General features: G+C 45.0%; 1 protein-coding gene across 1 annotated transcript in view; it reads right to left on the bottom strand.

Moving 5' to 3' along the window:
* The window catches only part of utp20 (UTP20 small subunit processome component), a 195,376-nt gene that overhangs the window by 136,216 nt on the left and 35,539 nt on the right, over positions 1–23,621 (bottom strand). The window contains exons 12-20 of the mRNA XM_059978567.1: positions 22,591–22,778; positions 21,195–21,323; positions 15,855–15,946; positions 14,818–14,923; positions 12,342–12,492; positions 11,115–11,177; positions 9,184–9,339; positions 7,670–7,746; positions 3,021–3,100 (exon numbers count right to left, since the gene is read on the bottom strand). Of these exons, the coding sequence (XP_059834550.1) occupies positions 3,021–3,100; positions 7,670–7,746; positions 9,184–9,339; positions 11,115–11,177; positions 12,342–12,492; positions 14,818–14,923; positions 15,855–15,946; positions 21,195–21,323; positions 22,591–22,778 (1,042 nt within the window). The remainder of the gene's footprint in view (positions 1–3,020; positions 3,101–7,669; positions 7,747–9,183; positions 9,340–11,114; positions 11,178–12,341; positions 12,493–14,817; positions 14,924–15,854; positions 15,947–21,194; positions 21,324–22,590; positions 22,779–23,621) is intronic.

The raw sequence follows: 23,621 nt of genomic DNA, 5'->3' as shown, positions 1-23,621 counted from the left end.
CCCTCTCTAATCCAGGCAGCATCCTGGTGAATCTCCTCTGCACCCTCTCTAATCCAGGCAGCATCCTGGTGAATCCTCTGCACCCTCTCTAATCCAGGCAGCATCCTGGTAAATCTCCTCTGCACCCTCTCTAATCCAGGCAGCATCCTGGTAAATCTCCTCTGCACCCTCTCTAATCCAGGCAGCGTCCTGGTGAATCTCCTCTGCACCCACTCTAATCCAGGCAGCATCCTGGTGAATCTCCTCTGTACCCTCTCTAATCCAGGCAGCATCCTGGTGAATCTCCTCTGCACCCACTCTAATCCAGGCAGCATCCTACTAAATCTCCTCTGCACCCACTCTAATCCAGGCAGCATCCTGGTGAATCTCCTCTGCACCCTCTCTAATCCAGGCAGCATCCTGGTGAATCTCCTCTGCACCCACTCTAATCCAGGCAGCATCCTGGTGAATCTCCACTGCACCCTCTCTAATCCAGGCAGCATCCTGGTGAATCCTCTCTGCACCCTCCCTAATCCAGACAGCATCCTGGTGAATCCTCTGCACCCTCTCTAATCCAGGCAGCATCCTACTAAATCTCCTCTGCACCCACTCTAATCCAGGCAGCATCCTACTAAATCTCCTCTGCACCCACTCTAATCCAGGCAGCATCCTGGTGAATCTCCTCTGCACACTCTCTAATCCAGGCAGCATCCTGGTGAATCTCCTCTGCACCCTCTCTAATCCAGGCAGCATCCTGGTGAATCTCCTCTGCACCCACTCTAATCCAGGCAGCATCCTGGTGAATCTCCACTGCACCCTCTCTAATCCAGGCAGCATCCTGGTGAATCTCCTCTGCACACTCTCCAATCCAGGCAGCATCCTGGTGAATCTCCTCTGCACCCTCTCTAATCCAGACAGCATCCTGGTAAATCTCCTCTGCACCCTCTCTAATCCAGGCAGCGTCCTGGTGAATCTCCACTGCACACTCTCTAATCCAGGCAGCATCCTGGTAAATCTCCTCTGCACCCTCTCTAATCCAGGCGGCATCCTGGTAAATCTCCTCTGCACCCTCTCTAATCCAGGCAGCATCCTGGTAAATCTCCTCTGCACCTTCTCTAATTCAGGCATCATCCTGATAAATCTCCTCTGCACCCTCTCTAATCCAGACAGCATCCTGGTAAATCTGCTCTGCACCCTCTCTAATCCAGGCAGCATCCTGGTAAATCTCCTCTGCACCCTCTCTAATCCAGGCGGCATCCTGGTAAATCTCCTCCGCACCCTCTCTAATCCAGGCAGCATCCTGGTAAATCTGCTCTGCACCCTCTCTAATCCAGGCAGCATCCTGGTGAATCTCCTCTGCATCCTCTCTAATCCAGGCAGCATCCTGGTGAATCTCCTCTGCACCCTCTCTAATCCAGGCAGCATCCTGGTAAATCTCCACTGCACACTCTCTAATCCAGGCAGCATCCTGGTAAATCTCCTCTGCACCCTCTCTAATCCAGGCGGCATCCTGGTAAATCTCCTCTGCACCCTCTCTAATCCAGGCAGCATCCTGGTAAATCTCCTCTGCACCTTCTCTAATTCAGGCATCATCCTGATAAATCTCCTCTGCACCCTCTCTAATCCAGACAGCATCCTGGTAAATCTGCTCTGCACCCTCTCTAATCCAGGCAGCATCCTGGTAAATCTCCTCTGCACCCTCTCTAATCCAGGCGGCATCCTGGTAAATCTCCTCCGCACCCTCTCTAATCCAGGCAGCATCCTGGTAAATCTGCTCTGCACCCTCTCTAATCCAGGCAGCATCCTGGTGAATCTCCTCTGCATCCTCTCTAATCCAGGCAGCATCCTGGTGAATCTCCTCTGCACCCTCTCTAATCCAGGCAGCATCCTGGTAAATCTCCTCTGCACCCTCTCTAATCCAGGCAGCATCCTGGTAAATCTCCTCTGCACCCTCCCTAATCCAGGTAGCATCCTAGTAAATCTCTTCAGCACCCTCTCTAAAGCTTCCACATCCTTCCTATAATGAGGTGACCAGTACTGGGGTCTAACCAATACTTTATGGAGCTACGTTTTCTTGCGGCTCTTGAACGCACCTAAAGAATGAAAATACTTAAAAATTCAATTGATATTTAGAAGAACATATGTGAAATTATAAATTCAAATCCATGCCCTCCTAAATTAGACACTTTAGCCTCCTTTGTTCAAGGACAATATACCCAGCCTCTCCTCATAACTGAAATGCACCATCCTGGCCTATCTCCTCCATACCCTGTCCAGTGAAACACACCACCCTGGCCTATCTCCCCTGCATCCTGTCCAGTATTATTATATGCTTGCTGTAGTGGGGTCCACACTGTAATCTAGCTGTGATCTAACCAATGCTTTATAAATCGTGTACCCTTATATTTGCTTTTATATTCTATGTATGGCTCACAAAGGGAGGTATCCCCAATGCTAATATAATTACCCTCAAAGGAGGTGGGGTGAAGAACTCAATATCACACAGACACAGATGGCGGTGTAGTAGTTAACGTTATGCCTTGCAATGCCAGCAATCACTGATCGGGGTTCAATTCCTCCAGCCGAAGGGAGTCTGTATTTTCACCGTGTGGATTTCCTCTCGGTATTCCAGTTTCCGTCCACATTCCAAAGACTTAGAGTTAGAGTTGTGGGAGTTGTGGGTGTGTTACATTGGTGCTGCAAGCGTGGCAATATTTGTGAACTGCCCCCAGCACAATCCCTGGAGTGTTGGTTGTTGATGAAAGTGACACATTTCACTATATGTTTCCACGTTTCAATGTGTATGTGAGAAATAAAGCCATTCTCTAAATCTCTAATCTCTAGACTTCAAAGACAGGGTACGGAGGAGATATAAGGGGATTTTCTCTACATTTTGAAGGTATTTAGTGAACTTCAAAGGAAGAACAATATAAGAAGTGTTGTGTCCTTGCGAAAATCCATCAATCCCTGTTCCCTGAGCCAGTCTTGTGCAAAATTCCAAATGTTACAAATAACTGAAAAACCTGGAACATTTTGCTTACCGGCTAGAGCAGCTGCCCGATCCAGGTGTTCATAGTAAATACGCCAGAACGTCTTATTTTCCATTCCATATGCATGAGAACTGCAAGGAAATAGCACAAAATATCTAAACAGTTAAAGTGATTTACATTATCACCAGACTGTAAACATAACCACTTGGTCACACCAAACACTCGATGTCTCTACCTGAACCATTTGTTCCTTAGTGATTTCTTCTTTCTCAGCCCTTTACCTCTTCTACCTATCCCCTCACAGCTTCTTACTTCATCCCTCCTCCCCCACACACTTCCCCCTCATCTGGTCTCACCTATCAACTTGTACTCTTACCCCTCCCTCCTACACCTTACTCTGCCTTCCTCCCCCTTCTTTTCCAGTCCTGATGAAGGGTCTCAGCTTGAAACGTTGATTCTTTATTCCTCTCCATGCCGCCTGACCTGCTGAGATCCTCCAGCATTTTGTGTGTTACTCTGGATTTCCAGCATCTACAGAATCTCTTTGTATTTAAACTCTTTCTTCACTTGCTAAATCTTTGCTCTTTGACCATATTTCAGGTCACCCAACTATTAGTCCAAAATTAACAGCCCTCCTAACCTTACCCTCTGCTCTGCTTTCAAACCTTTGTTAACGTTTCAATGCAACACAGTGGGATCTTCTGCTGTGTGAAACAAGCTGCATAAAATGTAAGGTACTGACATACTCAACACCTTCTTTCTCTCCTTGGTATTTAAAGCTCTTAACATAGAAAACCATTGTCCCAAAGTCTCCAATCACCCCATATTGTAGTTCTCACTTCCAAAATAGTGGTTTGCTCAGTTGTGATAAACAAGCTGCATAAATGCAAGTTCCTGGTGCTATTTTCCATTATGGCACTAAAGCAGTTTTTAAACATTCACCAAGCAGACTCAGAATCAACGCAGTCCTTTTGCTCACCATCACACTGACCAGCAAGCGCCAGTCTTCCCTAATCCATTTCATTCTCCCCACATGCCCTGCAATCTCCCTCCAACTCAAACTGTCATCTAGAACCTTCAGTGGATAACTAACCTACCAGCCTGCAAGGACACCTGGTGTGTTGGTCTTCATTAGCTGAAGCACTGAGTACAAGAGCCGTAAGGTAATGTAACAACTCCACAAAACTCTGGTTAGACCACACGTGAAGTATCGCGTTCATTCTGGTTGCCTTATTAAAGGAGGATGTGAAAGCTTTAGAGAGATTGCAGAGGAGATTTACCAGGATGCTGCCTGGATTAGAGAGGGTGCAGAGGAGATTTACCAGGATGCTGCCTGGATTAGAGAGGGTGCAGAGGAGATTCACCAGGATGCTGTCTGGATCAGAGAGGGTACAGAGGAGATTCACCAGGATGCTGCCTGGATTAGAGAGTGTGCAGAGGAGATTCACCAGGATGCTGCCTGGATTAGAGAGGGTACAGAGGAGATTCACCAGGATGCTGCCTGGATTAGAGAGGGTGCAGAGGAGATTCACCAGGACGCTGCCTGGATTAGAGAGGGTGCAGAGGAGATTTACCAGGATGCTGCCTGGATTAGAGAGGGTGCAGAGGAGATTTACCAGGATTCTACCTGGATTAGAGAGTGTGCAGAGGAGATTTACCAGGATGCTGCCTGGATTAGAGAGGGTACAGAGGAGATTCACCAGGATGCTGCCTGGATTAGAGTGGGTGCAGAGGAGATTCACCAGGACGCTGCCTGGATTAGAGAGGGTGCAGAGGAGATTTACCAGGATGCTGCCTGGATTAGAGAGGGTGCAGAGGAGATTTACCAGGATGCTGCCTGGATTAGAGAGGGTGCAGAGGATTCACCAGGATGCTGCCTGGATTAGAGAGGGTACAGAGGAGATTCACCAGGATGCTGCCTGGATTAGAGAGGGTGCAGAGGAGATTCACCAGGACGCTGCCTGGATTAGAGAGGGTGCAGAGGAGATTTACCAGGATGCTGCCTGGATTAGAGAGGGTGCAGAGGAGATTTACCAGGATGCTGCCTGGATTAGAGAGGGTGCAGAGGAGATTCACCAGGATGCTGTCTGGATTAGAGAGGGTGCAGAGGAGATTTACCAGGATGCTGCCTGGATTAGAGAGTGTGCAGAGGAGATTCACCAGGATGCTGCCTGGATTAGAGAGGGTGCAGAGGAGATTTACCAGGATGCTGCCTGGATTAGAGAGGGTGCAGAGGAGATTCACCAGGATGCTGCCTGGATTAGAGAGGGTACAGAGGAGATTCACCAGGATGCTGCCTGGATTAGAGTGAGTGCAGAGGAGATTTACCAGGATGCTGCCTGGATTAGGGAGGGTGCAGAGGAGATTCACCAGGATGCTGCCTGGATTAGAGTGAGTGCAGAGGAGATTTACCAGGATGCTGCCTGGATTAGGGAGGGTGCAGAGGAGATTCACCAGGATGCTGCCTGGATTAGAGAGGGTGCAGAGGAGATTTACCAGGATGCTGCCTGGATTAGGGAGGGTGCAGAGGAGATTTACCAGGATGCTGCCTGGATTAGAGAGGGTGCAGAGGAGATTCACCAGGATGCTGCCTGGATTAGGGAGGGTGCAGAGGAGATTTACCAGGATGCTGCCTGGATTAGGGAGGGTGCAGAGGAGATTTACCAGGATGCTGCCTGGATTAGGGAGGGTGCAGAGGAGATTTACCAGGATGCTGCCTGGATTAGAGGGCATATCTTAAGAGGACAGGTTAAGTGAGCCAGGGCTTTTCTTTCTGAAGAGAAGGATGAGAAGTAAGAGGTGTACAAAATTATACGAGACATAGACAGTGGACAGCCTGAGAGTCTTTTTCCAATGAGGAAAATGGCTAAATCGAAGGGGCATAATGTTCAGGTGACTGGAGGAAAGTATAAGGGAGGATGTCAGAGGTAGGGTTTTTATTGTCATTTAACTATATACATGCATATAAAGTATATAACCACATAATGTACTGTATATTGAAAGGAGAAAACATTTCTCCGAACCCGTAAAACACATAACACATGATAACTTATGAAGGCAAGGATAACATCTACAGATGAATCACACATTAATAACAAAGTGCCTTAACATTAAATATTGTAAGGTAAGCAACAGATTAACTAGTGACACTTCGAATACAATGCGGCAGGGAGTTCTGAAGAATGGCCTGGGGAAGAAACTGTTTTTCATCCTCACTGTTCTTGTTTTTTATGCATCGTAGTCTCCTGCTTGATGCTAGAAAGTTAAAGAGGACGCTGGATGGATGGGTGCGATCATTGATAATACTAAGGGCCTGCATACACAGCGCTCCTGATAAACGTCCCTGAAGGATGGTAGGGAGTGTAACAAAGACCTACATCTGACATACCCACACAAGTACCATTACAAAGGAGACACAGCAATGCCTCTACGATCTGAGAAGTTTGTCTGAGTAGTGGATACAGCCCAGACTATCACAGGTAGAGCACTCCCCATCACTGAGCACATCTACAAGAGGTGCTGTCACGGGAGAGCTGCAACCATGTCAAGGACCTCCACCAACCAGCCATGCTCTCTCCTCACTCTTACCATCAAGAAGGAAGTACAGGAGCCTTAGGTCCAACATCACCAGATTCAGGAATAGGTACCCTTCAACCATATGGCTACTCAACCAGTGTAGGCAACTTCACTCACCCCAACAATTGAACTCAATCTACAACCTACAGACTCACTTTCTAGGACTATGAAACCCATGTCCTTGATATTATTTCTTTATTGTTTTGTTTTTATTTTTGTGTTTGCATAAGTTGTTGTCTTTTGCACTTTGGTTGTTTGTCTGTCTTTGTGTGTAGTTTTTCATTGATCCTATCGTGCTTCTTTCTACTCACTGTGAATGCCCGCAGGAAAATGAATCTCAGGGTTGTATATAGTGACATATATGTACTTTGATAATAAATTTACTTTCAACTTGAGTAGTGGATGCGAGGAACACCCCGCCAGGGGTAGTAGTAGAGGCAGATACGTTAGGGATATTTAAGAGATTCTTAGATAGGCACATGGATGATAGAAAAACGGAGGGTTATGTGAGAGGGAAGCTAGAGTAGTTAAAAGGATGGCACAACTTTGTGGGCTGAAGGGACTGTACTGCGCTGTAATGTTCTAGGTTCTAATTTTTTTGGGATGTGAGGGAAAACCAATGTGGTCCACAGACAGAACATGCAAAGTGCACACAAACAGCACGGGCGATCAGGACTGAACCCAGGTCATCGTAACTGAGGGGCAACAGCTCCCCTAACTGCATCACTGTGACTGGTTAAAACAGAACTGCAACAAAAATACGCCAACTTTCAAATCAATTTCATTCTATCTTTAACTGAAAAATATTATTTTCTCCTAATTCTGTTTACTTGTGCAGCCACAACATGTATTTTTGAATTACATTTTATTAACTTCTTTATGGTAATATTTTGGTTTATGTGCTCTGTATGATGTGTTTTGCGGTCCGGAGGAATGTTGTTTCAGTTGGTTGTATATATGGAGTTAGATGACAGTAAACTTGAACTTTATCTTACTGTTCTGTCTGGATATAATGATTGACTTTACTAAACATGTAACTCTTGACATTGACTTCTGTTCTGCTTTATTCTACTCATTAACAAGTTTCCGTCAGTTCCACACATCCTAGTTGATGCCACACTTACGTAATGAGCTCCACCACAGGATCCCACAGTGGGCTGAAGTTTAAATACAGCATTCCGATCAGGTACTGTAGAGGTACCTGGGGAAATGGACAGAGCAGTCTGTGATCAGTCAGCCATCAACACTGTACACCGCATCAATCTCACGATCAACAGAACTGATCAGCTATCTATAAATCAGAAAGCTGAAGATGCTGGAAGTTCGACCTTAACATCGAGCTCAGCCTCCCAGCTGGTCTTCTGCTGTTGACAAACAGGGAGGTAGTTAAGTATAATGAAGATCATTAACATATGATGAATAAGAAGGGTCTTGGCCCAAAACGATTCCCCTCTGAAGATGCTGCCTGATGCGCCAAGTTCCTCCAGCATTTTATAAGTGTTGGTCAAGATTGTCTACTCTTTAGTTGGTTACTGGCACAGGAAAACCATCTTGCATATACACCCTCCTCGTCACTGTTCGTAATTTAGTTAACTCAATCGTTGTGGCCCTACATTGATCGGGGTCAATAATGGACACCCTGTTCTAGCTGCCTATGTATGCACAAGCCACTACGCAAGCCATGGCAGTACAACATGGAGAGCAAGCTGATGCCCGTGCAGCAGATAAATTCAAAGCAACAGCAGTGTCACGGCAGTTGCCAGTCAGGGTTGAACTCAACGTAAGATTGCCTTAGGGGCTCCAGTTCTGGATTTTCCCCTGGAGTTTACTCCCAAAGCCTTCTCCATGAGTGGGTATAGGTGCAAGGCAGCGGTAGTTTGAGATCAGTTTTCCTTCTCCTAGATGAGATGCAAACAATGGCTCCATCTGCCCAAAATTCAATCTATGTGCAGCTTAAAGTCAGCATGATTATCGCATGTGTCTCTAATTGGAACCATCATTCATTAACCAAGGGAGAAAACAATATTAAAGTTCAAAGTAAGTTCATTCTCAAAGTACGTATATACTACTATTTCAATTATTTGATCATAAGTTTACTATGAACTTTAAAAATAATATCAGCTTACAAGGCAGGCAGCATCTATGGAGGGGAATAAATAATCAACATTTGGACCAAGACCCTTCATCAGGATCTGAAGGGTTTCGGTTCAAAACATCAACTGCTTATCAAGACGTACAAAAATGCTGGATGAACTCAGCAGGTCAGGCAGCATCCGTTGAAAGGAGCAGTCAACGTTTCGGGTCGAGACCCTTTGTCAGGACTCCTGATGAAGTCCTGACGAAGGGTCTCTACCCGAAACGTTGACTGCTCCTTTCAACGGATGCTGCCCGACCTGCTGAGTTCATCCAGCTTTTTTGTACGTCTTGATTTGACCACAGCATCTGCAGTGTACTTTGTATCAACTGCTTATTCTCTCCCATGGATGCTGCCTGGCTTGCTGAGTTCCTCCAGCATTGTGTGTTGCTCTGGATGTAAAGCATCTTGTGATTGCTTTGCCTGTTAACTTTCTGCTTAGTGGATTGTCCCTCTCTCATGGGTACTGATTCGGAATCGCACAGATGCCAGCCCACAGCCTACCTCGTGATATGGCCCATCAGGTATAGAGAGCTGGACCAGATCGTGTCGCAGCTTGTTCAAGTGCAACAGCTTCTCTCTGTAATCGTGAACTGTTGCAGGGACCAGTTCAGCTTGGAGTAAAGTGGAGAAAACAGGCTGGCGGTCCCCAGTGTCATCCTGAACAAATAGAAACACAGACATTTCACTCCAATGGAGTTACCCACAAATGAAACACGCCAAAATCTAACCTTTAATGTGCAGCTTTACAAAACTTTACACACTTAATTAGACCACAGAAGCTACAGCATGGGGTTCTGGTCAGTGATCACACTGCAGGGAGGATTCACCAGGATTTACAGGAGAGATTGTATAAGGCCAGGCTTGCTTTCCCTGAAGTGAAGAAGAACAAGGGATGACCAGATGAAGGTTAAGAGATGCATTGATAGAATAAATACTATCAGGTGGGAGCAAGGGATTAAAGGCAATCTAAATGTCTTCTTCCGCACACACACAGACTGATATTGAACCCACTGCCAAAAGAGGAGATGCGATCACTATATTTAAGAGGCTGTGATGTGAGTAAGTAGGGTTAGTGTGGACAGGAAATGGCTCTGGTGGTCTATAGAGGCCCATTCTGTGCTGTGTGACTGTCCGCTGTTCTCCTTTATACATTTCTGATCAGCAACAACTTCAGTGTAAACAATTTTTATTATTATTTTATTTAGAGATGTTGCATGGTAACAGGCCTTTCTGGCACAACAAACCCACGCCACCCAATCACACCCACGCGACCAAACACTTCCTAACGCGTACATCTTTGGGATGAGGAGGAAACCGGAGCACCTGGAGGAACGCCACATGGTCACAGGGAGAACGTACAAACTCCTTATAAACGGTGGTGGGAATTGAACCCAGGTCACTACGCTGCAATAGTACTACACTACTGTGCCAAGCCTCAAGTGCTGTTGCTCTTGCAGTGTTTGACAGTAGTCCTATCTCAGATGAGTTCAGACGGGTATTTCCACTGTAGACGGGACTCAGAATGAGGAGGGTCTGATCTGCCCCTCACAGTTGCACTGATCTCCACACCTGCAGAAGCCCAGCTTCTTAACACTTTTCTAAGTTCTGCTTCATGTCTCTTACCTAACCTTGGCACCCATGGGTATACTTAATGTAAATTCAGCAGCAGTTCATTAACAGAGCTCAGTAGCAGGTCAACCACACTCAAAGACAGTTACTTTCTCCAAGCAGTAAGACTGATCAACACCTCCCCCAGTAACCCACCCTCCACACCACCAACCACCACTACTTTCTCATTTCCAGTCAGTCACCTTAGGTACAAACAATCCTGTACCTAGTGTCACCTTATGAATATATAATCCATGTATGTATATAAGCAATCTTATTTTTATTTATTTTTTCATTTACTGTGTTCTTTATCTTATTGTGTTTTTGTGCTGCATCAGATCCAGAGTAGAAATAATTTTGTACTGGAAATGACATCAAACGATCCTGAATCGGATCACTTGCCTTGGGTCCTGCACTGAGTTATAATCTCAAGGAAAACACACCAACGTCTTTACCTTGGGAGTTCAGCTTGTCACCAAACACTTCAGAAAATTTTACAGATGGATCGTTAAAAGCATCCTGGTTGCATCGTGGTCTGGTATGGCAACTTGAATGTGAAGCTGCAGACAGCAATGGAATCTGCCCATTCCTCCCCACTTTAGGTGGTAGGTGCTGCCTCAAGGAGGCAATATCTCTCATTAAAGATGCCCACCATCTGGCTGTGCCATCTTCTCACAGCTCCCATCGTGCAGGAGGTACAGAAGCCTGAAGTCCCACACCGCCAGGTTCAGGAACAGCTATCATTCTGCTCTTGATAAAACCACATCACTTGTAACTCCCATCGAAACACAGTAACAGGAACACAAATCCAATGAGTTGCTTACCTCCAGGCTACTGGGCAGTTTCACCTCAAAATGATTCAGAATCCTCAGCGTCAGGAGCCGGACCTACACAGAGACAAAGGTAAGATGTCTGGAATGACAGCAGACACATGATGTATGTGACAAAGTAGGCAGGAATGCCCAGTAGGGTTTGAAAAATTTGTTCTAATACAAATCAAAAAGATTCTTGTACGTGGACCAAGAATTTGAACTGTTCAGTGCAAGTTATCAGTTTTCAGCAATACTTTATTGAATAAAACATAGAACGGCATAGTATGACTTGTCTAAGGAAACAAATTTTTTAAAAGACCTGCAGATACGGAAAATCTGAAACAAAAACAGAAAATTTGAAAAATCAGGCAGCATCTATGGAGAGAAAAACATTACTCGTCCCTCTCTCTCCACAGAGAACTGCTGAGACTTTTTTTCAGATTTTCTGCTTCTGTTTTAGATTTTCAGCATCTGCAGGGTTTATATTTTTCACTTCCTGAGACAGCCCGCATTGTCTGTACTGTCCATGTTCTGTATTTTATTCAAAAATGTATCAATGAACAAATGGTGCTGGAAAAGAGGTAGTAACATCATGAAAGCTGCCTCCCAGCCTGCGCACGGACTGTTGGGAGGAGGCTACGTAGCACCCACACCAGGACCACCAGACACTCCTGTGCTTCATGGATGTACAATAAAAGGTATACAAGTACTGGAATTGGTTGTTTTATGCTTTTAATAAGATATTAGTTAATTTAGTTGCTTTTTAGCAAGAGTGAAAATGTAGTTTTACAAACAGATAAATTGTATTTTTCACAATATGTGGTGTCAGACCCCACCTACTGGTAGTAAAGCAACATAACAGTTCTATAACAGTTTATCACCTTTCATTTTTCATTGACTGCCTGTTTTCATAGGCCCTTAGCTTATCTCAGGAATTTACCTTATCGGTATAAAAGTGCCTGTTGCAGCAAAAATTTCCATCTTGTTTTTGTTCTTACTTTCTGCATTTGTCTTTTCCTTACATTCCTTCCTTTAGTTTCCTGTGTTCCTGTATTTTTGTTTTCAACTTTAAACAAACGATTGTAAAACAATCAACTCACTCCTGGACTCCTAATAAGAACCTGGTGATTGAAGTACCACCAGATCTGACACTACTCACTGGGCACAATACTTCTACCGAGAAGCACTCTAATGAGAGCACAGAGATATTGAAACTCCAGGGTAAAAGTGTTAAATTACCTTAGAAATGCTTGATGAAAGATTTGGTTGTAGTCCCTTGTACAGATCGAGCATCATGTCCTGTGAAACCAGGTCTTTACGGCCACATAGCGTTAACCGAGTGTAGTACAGATCACCCAGCAAGAGGACAGAGACGTGTGCCGGTGAGTTTCTAAATGACCAAAAGCACAAAGCAAAACAGTGAACATGAGGTGCTGGAAATCCAGAGCATGCACACAACTCAGCAAGTCGGGCAGCATCGATGAAAATGAGTAAAGTTGGCGTTTCGAGTTGAAGGGAAGGGGGAACATGTCAGAGTAAGAAGGTGGGGGAGGGAAAGGAGTACAACTTGTCAGGTGATAGGTGAGACCAGGTGGGTGGAGGGGGGGATAAAGTAAGAAGCTGTCAGGTGATGGGGGGGGGGGGGGGATGAAGTGAAAAGCTGTCAGGTGATAGGTGAGACCAGGTGGGAGGGGGCGGGGGATGAAGTGAAAAGCTGTCAGGTGATGGGGGGGGGATGAAGTGAAAAGCTGGGAGGTGATGGGGTGGGGATGAAGTGAAAAGCTGTCAAGTGATAGGTTAGACCAGGTGGGGGGGGGGATAAAGTAAGAAGCTGGGAGGTGATGGGGGGGGGGATGAAGTGAAAAGCTGTCAGGTGATGGGGGGGGATGAAGTGAAAAGCTGTCAGGTGATGGGGGGATGAAGTGAAAAGCTGGGAGGTGATGGGGGGATGAAGTGAAAAGCTGGGAGGTGATGGGGGGATGAAGTGAAAAGCTGGGAGGTGATGGGGGGATGCTGTCAGGTGATAGGTGAGACCAGGTGGGGGGGGGGATGAAGTGAAAAGCTGTCAGGTGATGGGGGGGATGAAGTGAAAAGCTGTCAGGTGATGGGGGGATGAAGTGAAAAGCTGTCAGGTGATGGGGGGGATGAAGTGAAAAGCTGTCAGGTGATGGGGGGGATGAAGTGAAAAGCTGGGAGGTGATGGGGGGGGGATGAAGTGAAAAGCTGTCAGGTGATGGGGGGGGGATGAAGTGAAAAGCTGTCAGGTGATGGGGGGGATGAAGTGAAAAGCTGTCAGGTGATGGGGGCGGGGGATGAAGTGAAAAGCTGTCAGGTGATGGGGGGGGATGAAGTGAAAAGCTGTCAGGTGATGGGGGGGATGAAGTGAAAAGCTGTCAGGTGATGGGGGCGGGGGATGAAGTGAAAAGCTGTCAGGTGATGGGGGGGATGAAGTGAAAAGCTGTCAGGTGATGGGGGCGGGGGATGAAGTGAAAAGCTGTCAGGTGATGGGGGGGGATGAAGTGAAAAGCTGTCAGGTGATGGGGGCGGGGGATGAAGTGAAAAGCTGTCAGGTGATGGGGGGGGATGAAGTGAAAAGCTGTCAGGTGATGGGGGCGGGGGATGAAGTGAAAAGCTGGGAGGTGATGGGGGCGGGGATGAAGTAAGAAGCTGTCAGGTGATAGGTGAGACCAGGTTGGGGGGGGGGGATGAAGTAAGAAGCTGGGAGGTGATAAGTGGAAAAAGCAATCTGACAGGAATTTGATAATTGCAATGAAGGCAGAACAGCAGCCATATTTCATTAGGAGTTTGAGGAGGTTTGATATTGTCACCAAAGACACTGGCAAACTTCTACAGATGTACCATGGGGAGCATCCTAACAAGCTGTATCATCATCTGGAATGGGGGGGGCGGCATTGAGTCTGCCTGCTCGATCATGGGCACTAGCCTCCCCAGCATCCAGGACACCTTCAAAAGGGAATGCCTCAAAAAGGTGACATTCACTATAATGGACTCCAACCATTTAGGACATGTCCCCATCTCATTGATACTACCAACAAGGTGGTACAGGAGCCAGAGACTCACATTCAACTTCTTTGGAACAGTTTCTTTCCCACTGCTATCAGATTTCTGAATGGACATTAAACCCATGTAAACCAGCTCACTATTTCAGCACTACTTGTTTAACTGTACATACATATATACACACACACTGAGTGAGTGTGGAGACACGTCTCTACCGAAGGAGGTGTAAGGCGCTCCTTCCCCCCGCTATCCTGCGATCACCCTTGGGCAAGGTGTAGCACCTGCTTAGCCCCCCACCCCAGTCAGGGTCACATGAAGCCATGGGCACAGGTGGTGGATGGTCGTACGAGCAGCCAGTGCATATCACAAGTTATACGACCACTGACCTCAGGCACACAATTTCTGAAGGGTACTGAAAATGGCTGGGTTCACCCATCTTGTAACGACAATGCCCAGTAGAAGGCAATAGCAAACCACTTCTTTACCAAGAACAATCATGGTCATGGAAAGACCATGGTCACCTATGTCATACGACACAGCACATAACAAGCGAATGATATATATTTGTTATTGTTTATTTTATTATGTATTGTAATGCAGTGCTGCTGCAAAATAACAAATTTCACAACCTATGCAGTGACATGAAGTTCAGCGCATGTTTTCAAGCAGTAACAGAAGCTATGAAAGTACTTACTTTATCAGGTTCCTTACTCGCTCTACAGGTAAGAAGTTGAGAATCTCCAAAGACTCGGTGAGGCTGAGAAGAGTGCTGACTGCTTGACTGCAAACGTACATCCACCCTGGGGAAAGAAGCACAGTAACGTCACGGGGATGAACCCAGATAAATGCAAGGTTTTACATTCTTGGAGAACAAACCAGGCATGGACTTAGACAGTGAATGCCAGAGCCCTGGAACAGAGAGACTTAGCAGTTGAATCACCAGTCCAGGAGGCAAGGCCCATTGGCTGGACCCCAAGCCTGTGAAAATGTGTGACTCCACTGGGGTAGTCGAAGGCCCAATCATGTCTGCTGTCCTCGTCTGAATCTGAGTCTGCTGGAGACCGAAGAACACGGACAGTCTTGGGGTTAAGGGATTGTGTATGTGAGGGGGCGAGAAGGAGGAACTGTGCTTTGTTTTTGCTGTTGTGTTCCGTGTTGTTCTGCTAAGCACTGATGGGCATGCTACGTGTGATGACATTCGCAGGCTGTCCCCAGCACATCAATGACACATTTCACTTTTGTTTCCGTCTACACGTGATAAACTAACTTGAGTAATAGTCCACAGTTCAATGAAAGCAGTAGCTCAGGCAGTATAGGTTCAAGATAGTTAAATGGCACTTCCTGTACACAAGTGCAAAGGTGAACAAAATAATTATTACTCTGGATCCAATGTAGCACAAAACAACACAATAAATATACCTAGTTTATATACACTGTACGTTCATCAAGTGACGTTAGGCACAGGAGTGTCTGTACATAGTGACCGACAGGAAATGATAAAGTCGTGGGGTGTGTGGACGTCGATCAACCTTGGGGAAAGAAATTAGCCACCACTGGATGGCAGAACAGACCGTATGGCTCCTACTGTGTGTCGTGTGGTCTTACAGAATGAGCACAAAGGGAGGTAATTTGCAGTTATATCGCAGCTTTCACAACCTCACAATGGGCTCCAAACGAAATACATGGAGCCCATTTCATCCTTACATTGGCGTATTGAAAGAGCACACTGACCTTCATTAACGGAATCGCTTTGTTCACAGGCAGTCAGAAGGCGATCAAGAAGCAAGTGAACTGGCGACAAGACATCTTCCACTTCTAATGGTCTGTATGAACAATCAGAATGATGTGAGAGAAATAAGATCAGAGATGTGATACCAAACAGAAAGCAGCATGCAGGTTGCACACAAATCCCCTCAACTGCAATTCTACAATTGGCACTACTGAGCAAATCTACAAGCGCTGCCCAAGGAAAGCCACATCCGTTTTCAGGGGGGCCACTACCCAGACCACGCTCCCTTCTTGCTGCTGCAATCAGGAAGGAGACACAGCAGCCTTAGGACCCATACCACCAGGTACAGGAGCAGTTATTACCCCTCAACCACCAGGCTCCCGAACTGATGTGGACAACTTCACACACCTCAATAGTTAACTGACTCCACAAACCACAAACTCACTTTCAAGAACCGTGCAACTCATGTTGCCAGTATTATTTATTTGTTTTTTTATTTACACTATGTGCCTTTTGTCAATTGGTGGTTTGTCAGTCTTCGTGCATAGTTTTCCATAAATTTCACTGGATTTCTTTATCTTCCTACAAACACCCACAAGAACCAACTCCAGTCGAGATGGCGGCTGCATACAGCACTCCTTTGGTCAACATCTTCTGGACAGATCAAGGAACAATTTTTTTCACTTATGTTTTTTACACTTGTTTCTAGTCTTGGATGTGATTCTAGAATGTTGGAGACTGTGTTTTTCTGTTTGGAGATTGTTTCGGTGCTTTAGCACTTTGCAGTCTCGAAGATTCCGGGAGACAGAGGCAGCATGAGTGAACCTCATGGCAAAAAGCCTGCAGGATTCTGTTTGAACAATTTCTTTTCATTGGTATTCACTAAGGAGAAGGATATTGAATTGTGTAAGGTAAGGGAAACAAGTAGGGAAGTTATGGAAATTATGATTATTAAAGAAGAGGAAGTACTAGAGCTTTTAAAGAATATAAAAGTGGATAAGTCTCCGGTCCTGACTGGATATTCCCTTGGACCTCGAGGGAAGTTAGTGCAGAAATAGCAGGGATTCTAACAGAAATATTTCAAATGTCATTAGAAATGGGGATGGTGCCGGAGGATTGGCGTATTGCTCATGTGGTTCCATTTTTTAAAAAGGGTTCTAAGAGTAAACCTAGCAATTATCAGCCTGTAAGTTTGACATCCATGGTGAGTAAATTAATGGAAAGTATTCTTAGAGATGGCATATATAATTATCTGGATAGACAGGGTCTGATTAGGAGCAGTCAACATGGATTTGTACGTGGAAGGTCATGTTTGACATATCTTATTGAATTTTTTGAAGAGGTTACTAGGAAAGTTGACGAGGGTAAAGCAGTGGATGTTGTCTATGTGGACTTCAGTAAGGCACTTGACATGGTTCCACATGGAAGGTTAGTTAGGAAGGTTCAATTGTTAGGTATTAATATTGAAGTAGTAAAATGGATTCAACAGTGGCTGGAAGGGAGATGCCAGAGAGTAGTGGTGGATAACTGTTTGTCAGGTTGGAGGCCGGTGACTAGTGCTGTACCTCAGGGATCTGTACTGGGTCCAATGTTGTTTGTCATTTACATTAATGATCTGGATGATGGGGTGGTAAATTGGATTAGTAAGTATGCCGATGATACTAAGGTAGGTGGTGTTGTGGATAATGAAGTAGGTTTTCAAAGCTTGCACAGAGATTTATGCCGGTTAGAAGAGTGGGCTGAACAATGGCAGATGGAATTTAATGCCGATAAGTGTGAGGTGTTACATTTTGGTATGACTAATCAAAACAGGACATACATAGTAAATGGTAGGGAATTGAAGAATGCAGTAGAACAGAGTGATCTGGGAATAAATGTGCATAGTTCCCTGAAGGTGGAATCTCATGTGGATAGGGTGGTGAAGAAAGCTTCTGGTATGCTGGCCTTTATGAATCAGAGCATTGAGTATAGGAGTTGGGATGTAATGTTAAAATTGTACAAGGCATTGGTAAGGCCAAATTTGGAGTATTGTGTACAGGTCTGGTCACTGAATTATAGGAAAGATGTCAAGAAAATAGCGAGTGTACAGAGAAGATTTACTAGAATGTTACCTGGGTTTCAGCACCTAAGTTACAGGGAAAGGTTGAAAAGTTAGGTCTTTATTCTTTGGAGCATAGAAGGTTGAGGGGGGACTTGATAGAGGTTTTTAAAATTATGAGGGGGATAGATAGAGTTGACGTGGATAGGCTTTTTCCATTGAAAGTAGGGGAGATTCAAACAAGAGGAATGAGTTGAGAGTTAAGGGGCAAAAGTTTAGGGGTAACACAAGGGGGAACTTCTTTACTCAGGGAATGGTAGCTGTGTGGAACGAGCTTCCAATGGAAGTGGTAGAGGCAGGTTCAATTTTGTCATTTAAAAAAAAATTGGATAGGTATATGGACAGGAAAGGAATGGAGGGTTATGTGCTGAGTGTGGGTCAATGGGACTAGGTGAGGGTAAGCGTTCAGCACAGCCGAGAAGGTCCGAGATGGCCTGTTTCTGTGCTGTAATTGTTATGTGGTTATATGGTCCATTATAGCTTTGGTTGTTCGTTGATTAAAGAGACGAGGGCAATCCTTTCAGCACAACTTTTCTAAGATAAGGGACCCAAAATTGCTCACAATATACCAAGTGAGGCCTCACCGGTGCTCAATAAATTCTTAACATTACATCCTTGCTTTTTTTCTCTGCTATATTATGTATTGCATTGAACTGCTGCTGCTAAGTTAACAAATTTCATATCACATGCCAGTGATGATAAACCTGATTCTGATACTCTTGTCCTCTTGAAATGAATATTAACAATTGCATTTGCCTTCCTCACCACGTTAAACTTTACGGAATCCTGCACAATTCCATTATCCAAACCTTTGACATATAACATAGAAAGAATCAGACCAACACATACCCCTGTGGAATCTCACTCGTCACCAGCAGCAAACCAGAAAAGACTCCCTTTATTCCCACTCTTTGCCTCCTGCCAATCAGGTGCTGCTTTATCCATGCTAGAATATTTCCTGTAATACCATGGGCATGTAGGTTGATCAGCAGCCACACATGTAGCACCTTGTCAAAGGCTTTCTGAAAATCCAGGTACGCAACATCAACCGATTCTCCTTTGTCTATCCTGCTTGCTATTTCTTCAAAGCATTCCAACAGATTTGTCAGGCAAGATTTGAGGCCTATTTTATGATGGTGCCTTCAAGTTCCGTGAGACCTCATCCTTAATAATCGACTCCAACATCTTCCCAACCGCTGGGGTCAGACTAACGGGCCTATAGTTTCCTTTCTTCTGCCTCCCTCCCTTCTTGAAGAGTGGAGTGACATTTGGAATTTTCCCATCTTCTGGAACCACTGCAGAATCTAGTAATTCTTGAAAGATCATTACTAATGCCTCCACAATCTCTTCAGCCATCTCTTTCAGAAACCTGGGGTACACACCATCACATCCAGGTGACTTGTCTACCTTCAGACCTTTCAGTTTCCCAAGAACCTTCTCTCTAGTTATGGTAACTTCACACATTGCATGAGCTGACACTTGGAACTTCCACCATACTGCTACTGTCTTCCACCATGCAGAGTGAACATGGACATATCATAATATGTAGCATATGTCACCATCTAGCTAGCCCCCCCCCCCACCCCTCCTCCCACCTTTTTATTCTGGCTTTCCAGAATATCTAGTTGCCCTTCCTTTCCAGTCCTAATGGTGGGTCTCTAGTTCATTACATTAGATGCTGCCTGACCTGCTGAGTTCCTTCAGCATCTTGTGTGTGTTGCTCTGGACTTCCAGCATCTGCAGAATTTCTCATGTTTGTATACGTACTTTGATACTAAATTTACTTTGAACATTACTACCTCGGTCTGTTTAACTGATTTTACATGACATCTGGCTTCCGTGCTGATTGTTCCGCTCAGCCAAGGTACAAAACTCAGTGGTCACACAATCACACACAGCAGTCACAGTCACACACAGCACATACTATTACGATCCAGTACACAGTCACACACAGCACATACTATTACGATCCAGTACACACAGTCACACACAGCACATATTATTACGATCCAGTACACACAGTTGCACACAGCACTTATTATTACGATCCAGTACACACAGTCACACACAGCACATACTATTATGATCCAGTACACACAGTCACACACAGCACATACTATTATGATCCAGTACACACAGTCACACACAGCACATACTATTACGATCTAGTACACGCAGTCACACATAGCACATATTATTACGATCCAGTACACACAATCGCACACAGCAAGTATTATTACGATCCAGTACACACAGTCACACACAGCACATACTATTACGATCCAGTACACACAGTCACACATAGCACATACTATTACGATCCAGTACACACAGTCACACACAGCAAGTGTTATTATGATCCAGTACACACAGTCACACACAGCACGTATTATTACGATCCAGTACACACAGCACATATTATTACGATCCAGTACACACAATCGCACACAGCAAGTATTATTACGATCCAGTACACACAGTCACACACAGCACATACTATTACGATCCAGTACACACAGTCACACATAGCACATACTATTACGATCCAGTACACACAGTCACACACAGCAAGTGTTATTATGATCCAGTACACACAGTCACACACAGCACGTATTATTACGATCCAGTACACACAGCACATATTATTACGATCCAGTACACACAGTCACACACAGCAAGTATTATTACGATCCAGTACACACAGCACGTGTTATTACGATCCAGTACACACAGCACATATTACAATCCAGTACACAGTCACACACAGCACATATTACAATCCAGTAGTCACACACAGCACATATTATGATCCAGTACAGTCACAGTCACACACAGCACGTATTATTACGATCCAGTACACACAGCACATATTATTATGATCCAGTACACACAGTCACACACCAGCACATAGCACGTATTATTACAATCCAGTACACACAGTCACACACAGCACATATCATTACAATCTAGAACACACAGTCACATGCAGCACACTGAGTCACACACAGTCACAAAATAATATCAGCACAGTCCCTGAGTGTCATGGCCTGAAGATTGATGGTGCATGGGATGTTGTGGCCTGGAGCCACGTTTCTGCAAGAACAAGCTCACAGCAGATGAAACTAACCAGCTGAAATGATCAGACCAATGGCAGAGGAAACAGGTTATCCAGGATTTCACCCACATGATCTCCAGTTCACGAAGCTTCTTTAGGCTACAGACTAAGTTTACCAGACGTTCTCACCTGAGGTGAGGAAGTATAATGAGAGCGCCCCAGCAACGTTCCAGGTCCGATTCCCCATCATCTTCAAGGAACCGCAGCAGAGACAAGACGTAATCCAAGGCTCCTCCATTCCCCGCTCTCGCACCTGAGCTGAAAGAGGTTTACGACAGACTTAGATGTATGGTAATGGAGTGCAGTGGAATAGCATTCACTTTCAGGGAGCTGTGGACTTGGAACCTAAGATCCCTCTGTACATCAACGCTGCTAAAGGGTCTTTAAATTTACATTTGCCCTCCTAAAGTGCCACAGCTCTCACTTGGTCAGATTTAATCCCATCTTTCCCCCCCCCCATATCTGCAACTGATCTACAGCCAGTTGTATAGGTCACTGCCAACTCCACATGGGTGACCCCAAGCCGGGCTGCAAAAGGATGAGGGTTGGGAATGGGGCTACTAACCCCATCCCATAAAACAAACAGAGCCACAGAAGCTCCAAAGACCTCATCCCTGGGACAGGAAGAATCCACCAGGAAGAAGGAAGTGGTGTCACAGGTAGATAGGGTCATAAAGAAAGCTTTTGGCACACTGGCCTTCATAAATCAAAGCACTGAGTACAAGAGTTGGGATGTTATGTTGAGGTTGTGTAAGAGGGCTAATTTGGAGTACTGTGCGCAGTTTTGGTCACCTACCTACCGGTAAGATGTAAACAAGGTTGGAGGAGTACAGAGAGAATTTACAAGGACACTGCCAGGTCTGGAGGATGTGAGTAATAAGGAAAGATTGAATAGGTTAGGACTTAATTCCTTAGAACATAGAACGTTGAGAGGAGGTTTGATGGAGGTGTACAAAATTATGAGGGTATAGATAGGGTAAATACAAGCAGGCTTTTTTCCTTTGACATTGGGTGGGACTACAACTGGAGGTCATGGGTTAAGGGTGAAAGGTGAATGTTTAAGGGGAACGTGAGGAGAAAGTTCACTGAGAGGATCGTGACACTGTGGAATGAGCTATCAGCACAGGTGGTGAAAGACATTTAAAAGAAGTTTAAATAGGTACATAGTCGGTAGGGTTCTGGAAGGCTAAAGTCCGATGCAGGTTGACGTGAGTAGGCAGCTTAAATAGTTTGGCACAGACTACATGGGTTGAAGGACCTGCTTCTGTGCTGAACTTTTCTCTGACTCTTTGGGCCACACCTGTAGACAAAGTGAAAGACTGGCCCAGGATAGAAGACTCTGACAAGCTGCTGTCACTGGCCTCTTAACAAGAAGATTACTGCCATTCCTTCTCAAAACTCTGGGAAAAAGACGAAGAGCAGGAGCAACTGGGAACAGCACAGGTATAGTGGGCCGAAAGGTTGCCTCTGGTGAATCAACAAGCAGGAAGGAAGGGCAAGTTCTGACAACATGGACACCACGTACCGTGTGGACAGGCGTGTCTGTCCCGTGAAGAGGAGGGGATACTTTTCATAGGCCATTGATCCATCTGTAGGGGGCTTGGCTTTGGTCAGAATGAGCTTCACCAGAAATCCCAGCATCTCCTCCTTGGCCACAAGGTCACCAGCTGCAAAACTCTCTTCCACATACTGCATCAGGCTTGGCAGGAGGAGCTAGGAAGCAATAAGCAAACAAGTGAACAAGCATGGCTTTTCTCTTCGAAGCGAAGGAGGGTGAGAGGTGACTTGATAGAGATGTTGAAGATGATAAGAAACTAAGATAAGTGAAAAGGCAGTGCTTTATCCCCGGGGCGGAAATGGCTACTATGAGAGGCATAACTTTAAAATGATTGGAGGAAAGTAATGGGGGGGTTGTCAGAGTTAAGTTCCTTCCACAGAGAGTGGTCAATGTGTGGCACACCCTGCTGAGGGTGGAGGTGGAGGAAGATATATTAGGGGCATTTAAGGAACTCTCCTTTATTGGCTAGGAGAGCTATTTTGTTGCATTGCAAGGATCCTAATCCACCCACTGTTTTTTCTGGCTCTCCTCCATTACGTCTTGTTTAAGCTTGGAAAAAATTATAAGTTGGACATTTGATACATCTTTCAAATTTGAGCAAACCTGACGATCTTTTATTCAATATTTTCATATGATCTAATTTTTTTTCTTTTCTTTTCTTTTTTTTTAGGTAATTTTTTTTTCTTTTTTTTTCTTCTCCCTCCGCGAAGTTTCAGATTTGACCAGAAGGATGTTTTCTTTTTTTTGTAATTTTATCCTCAAGTGGACCGCCCAGTCCCTTGTTTTTGTTTTAGGTTAGTTTAGTGGGGTTTTCTTTTTCTTCTTTAAAGTAGAAAACTTCAAGTCTTTTTTTTGTATAAATTGTCAAGAGGAGTTCCGTTTAAATATACTAGCCTAATATTATATTATACATGATTTTGACAGTGTATATCCTTTTCTTTGTTTGTATGTTTATTGTATTATGTATTTGATATAACTTCTCCTCTGATTTGCATCTA

This window comes from Hypanus sabinus, chromosome 8 (assembly GCF_030144855.1).
Source record: "Hypanus sabinus isolate sHypSab1 chromosome 8, sHypSab1.hap1, whole genome shotgun sequence".
Lineage (NCBI taxonomy): Eukaryota > Metazoa > Chordata > Chondrichthyes > Myliobatiformes > Dasyatidae > Hypanus > Hypanus sabinus.
Note: the sequence above shows the minus strand (reverse complement) of the source record. Positions and strands in the feature narration are given on the sequence as shown.